The sequence below is a fragment of the Haplochromis burtoni genome, unplaced genomic scaffold, assembly GCF_018398535.1.
Source record: "Haplochromis burtoni strain Fernald_Lab_line unplaced genomic scaffold, NCSU_Asbu1 Contig_56, whole genome shotgun sequence".
In the NCBI taxonomy this organism is placed as follows: Eukaryota; Metazoa; Chordata; class Actinopteri; order Cichliformes; family Cichlidae; genus Haplochromis; species Haplochromis burtoni.
Genome location: NW_024582417.1, coordinates 956,035 through 959,585, shown reverse-complemented (window position 1 = coordinate 959,585; position 3,551 = coordinate 956,035). Strand labels below are relative to the sequence as shown.

The window sequence follows — 3,551 nt, the reverse complement described above, 5'->3', positions numbered from 1 at the left end:
CCAGTTTCCTGTGTAAAGCACATGCTCTCTCTTAGAGTAACTATTTGCTTAAAGGATATCCAGCTAACAAAGGATATTGCTTCCATGGTGACAAAAGTAGTTTAGATATAAACAATTAACATTTCCCCTTTTCTGTTTCTCTTGCCATGTGATAGACACGTCTAGACAGTCATTTTAGTTGCGTTAAGATTTTATACAGAATAGAAATGCATGCTGATACACATTTGAAAGTTTTATTTTTTAAATATATTAAATCCAGTTTGAATGCAGTCTTTTCTTTTTAAAAAGAAAGCACTAATGTTTACAAAAGTAATACAAGAGAAGGCTGAAAAAAGTAAATTTTTCAAACAGAGTAGATATTCGGATATAAAAAACAAGTTCATGTTAAAAAAAACAGAATAAAATACAAGTTGCTCATAATTGCACTAACAAGACTACGTAAGAATATTGGTCATCGCTCTCTACCCCTGAGTGTTAGTAACCCTATACATTAGTAATTATAAGGTAATGACATTGATCTACAGAGACAAGGTTTCACACAGTGACTCTCAGGAATGAATACAAACACATTTCAATGAGTAATAAATTCATAAAAGTGGTTTGGGAATGCTGATTATTGGTCTATTAAAAATAAAATTCATGAGAGAAACCGGTATATTACAGGCATTTCTGCAGAACTTAAAAGGAACACCAGTTAAGACAACCACTTTGGGCTGCAAGAAAGAGGGTAGAAAATATATATATGGAAGGGCTTATAGTGTCTTTTAATATCTTACATAGGTAAGCATCCATATTTCTAAACACAGATGCTTTAACTGAACAACAATCCTGTGAGACACTTCATGTAGACTTGGTCGCATGGGGCACCTGTCCCATTCACAGACAGCTTTGCAATGGAACTGCCAAGGTAATGTTTTTCACTCATAGGTGTGTGTCAGAAGCTCATACAACAGTCTGGATTATTCACTTAACTGTGATTTACTGTCATTGCATTGTTCTGGGTCATCTTTTATCTGGTCTCTTTAAAAGAAACATGTGCAAAGGCTCAACCCCCTTCCAGAACACACACACACACACACACAGTAGTCATAACACTAGCACAAGGCTAGGAATGTAAAACAGAGTCCCATTTACAAGTTTTACAGACTGGCCTTTATCCCCTTCTGCTGTTTGTTGCTGTAAAAAACTTGTGATGAAAGTGCATGTAATAAAACCTGGCCCAGTGCTTCAGATATTGAAAAATGAGTTACAGTTTTGCCCAAATGCACAATCTACAGTTGCAGAAAAATGTACATTCCCCCTCGCTTTGATTTTCCATCAACCCTTAGAATCCAATTCCTGTTTTTCTAAGGCACATACTGTACCTTACCCGCTGTATTATTACATGATATCTCAGTCAATGCAATGACACAAAAGAGGTAAAGGTTTCCTGTCTATTTTCACCAGCAATGCTACAAATGTATCCAGTAGAAGACATTTAAAGACTTCCCAACAGCAGTCGCGGCTTGGTCACAGCTCAAGGGAATGACATTTCAAAAAAACAGCCCCGTGATGCCCCAAAATGGCAATCAGTGAGAACGTGAAAACGACATCACGTCACAACTCAAGTCAGCGTTATGGCTAAAAATAGTGGACCTAAACAAACGGCTATGTCTGTGAGCAAATGTAACATACGGTACACATGAAAGATGCTGGACCCAACATAAAAATAGCTGAGATATTCAGTGGTCTCAAGTGGGCAGTGGAATGTTCTGTTCTGGACTGTCGACAGTATGGTGGGAAAAATTCACTAAGGTGTCATGGAGACTTAAAAAAATGCAACAATTAGCAGGAAATCAACTTAACACCCTTTAATTATCTTGTTCTGCTTTTCTTTCCGCTCTCACAGTTTCCCCACCTGATCATATATCCAGAAATGGTCAGCAGCCCTAGCAGAATATTAGCTTCCTTTTTCCCAGTGCACCATCCTGATTTAGTAAGTTGTACCTCTTATCAGCACTCTCCCTATTCTGCCCTATCCAGTCTTTATTTCAGCTACAATCCAGTCATCTCTTTATATCCGTCACCATAACAACCACAAATGTTCTGACAGATTTTCTGGCACTGCAGTGAGAGGTGAAGCCTCAGAGGGAGAGAGTGAGAGAAAAGAGACAGAGAGAGAGAGTCACCCACCCACCCAAAAATCGTGCACCAATAAATGTACACTATGTTCCCAGATCATGTGAGATGCTTGATTTCTAATACAACCTTGCAATCCTCTCCTGACTCATACATTCATTTATCTGTGCTCTGCACCGCCGCCAGACATGCAGATCAGATCACACTGAAGCTATTATAAAGCAGACATCACAAACAAATTGGTCAGCACAACCTAATATAGACAGGACATTGTAAAATTTGCATGTCAGTAGCTAACATCAGTCACATTAGCCCATTGTCAATCAAAAAGACAAAGTAATCATAAGTGGATCATTAATAAATTTGATAAGGGTAACACCTCTCTCCGCCTTTCACCATTCAAGTGCTGGTGCTGTAACTCCTTCTGTTTACTGTGCTGACAACAGGAAAGATGGTTGCAGTACAGCAGCAGTTGCATTGTCATGTAGTGGTCTGAACATGGCTGAGCTGCTGCTTATGTCCACAGCCCTACAGGAGCCATGCCTTCTTTAGTGTTCCGTGGAGGCAGCAAGTTTTCCCTACACAGAAACTTTAAGGGGAAATGGACCAGCACTCCTCGGATGGCCTTTAGTTCCTCTTTGGCCTGCTCGGGGTCTGTGTCACAGAGGCGAGCCACATTTAAATAGTCCCTCAGGGCTTGCATGCTATGGACACTGTTGCAGGGCAGGCACTTGAACACCTGTCATACAGTAGGGCCACAGAGCCAAGAAGAACAAAGAGCGGTGAGAGAAGTGAAAATGCATATTGATACAATTAGATATATATATATATATATAAAAAGGTTTTGGGGTCAATTCACACCTTGTCATAAATGTTAACATTCGTTTTAGCAGTGTCATTCCAAACCAAGAAGAAGAACTCATCACTGATTGGATCGTCAATATTTATACTGGGGTCTGAAGCAGCTCCAACAAGAACCCTGGTATAGCAAAGAAAAGGCCAAAAATATTCAAATAACAGAAAAAAATATGGTTAAGTAATGACAAAACTGCACAGGTTTCCCATGCAGGATCAAATATTTTTGCTTGTCTGTGTGTAAAAAGAAGCCCATATACTTAGAGGTCTCACTCTCACATTTGTATCTTGTAGCAAAACTACATTAGACTATAAGTTGCTAATAAGTCATCAAGAGGCTTTTGCCCTGACCTGAAGCACTCTTTGCGTAGAGCAAGTGTCAGTGGTCCTGCCTGGTATTCCTCCCCTCCCATGATGGATGGGACCCTCTCTTCATCTTCCACAAATACTGCCAACTCACTGTCTCGGGAGCCCAGCATGCTACGGTCATTAATGTTGGCTGATCCTGGAGCAAAAACGGACAGTACAAGCATTTACAGTGTGTCCATTCAGAAGCATGATTCATGTAAAAAAATAAA

General features: G+C 39.8%; 1 protein-coding gene across 6 annotated transcripts in view; it reads right to left on the bottom strand.

The window, feature by feature from the left end:
- Window positions 1–221: 221 nt before the first annotated feature.
- The window catches only part of pld2 (phospholipase D2), a 20,177-nt gene continuing 16,847 nt past the window's right edge, over window positions 222–3,551 (bottom strand). For all 6 annotated transcript variants that reach the window (XM_005922118.3, XM_005922120.3, XM_005922119.3 and 3 more), the window contains 3 exons: window positions 3,325–3,478; window positions 2,980–3,097; window positions 222–2,857 (listed from right to left, as the gene is read on the bottom strand). In XM_005922118.3, the coding sequence (XP_005922180.1) occupies window positions 2,633–2,857; window positions 2,980–3,097; window positions 3,325–3,478 (497 nt within the window). In that variant the 3' untranslated portion in view covers window positions 222–2,632. The remainder of the gene's footprint in view (window positions 2,858–2,979; window positions 3,098–3,324; window positions 3,479–3,551) is intronic.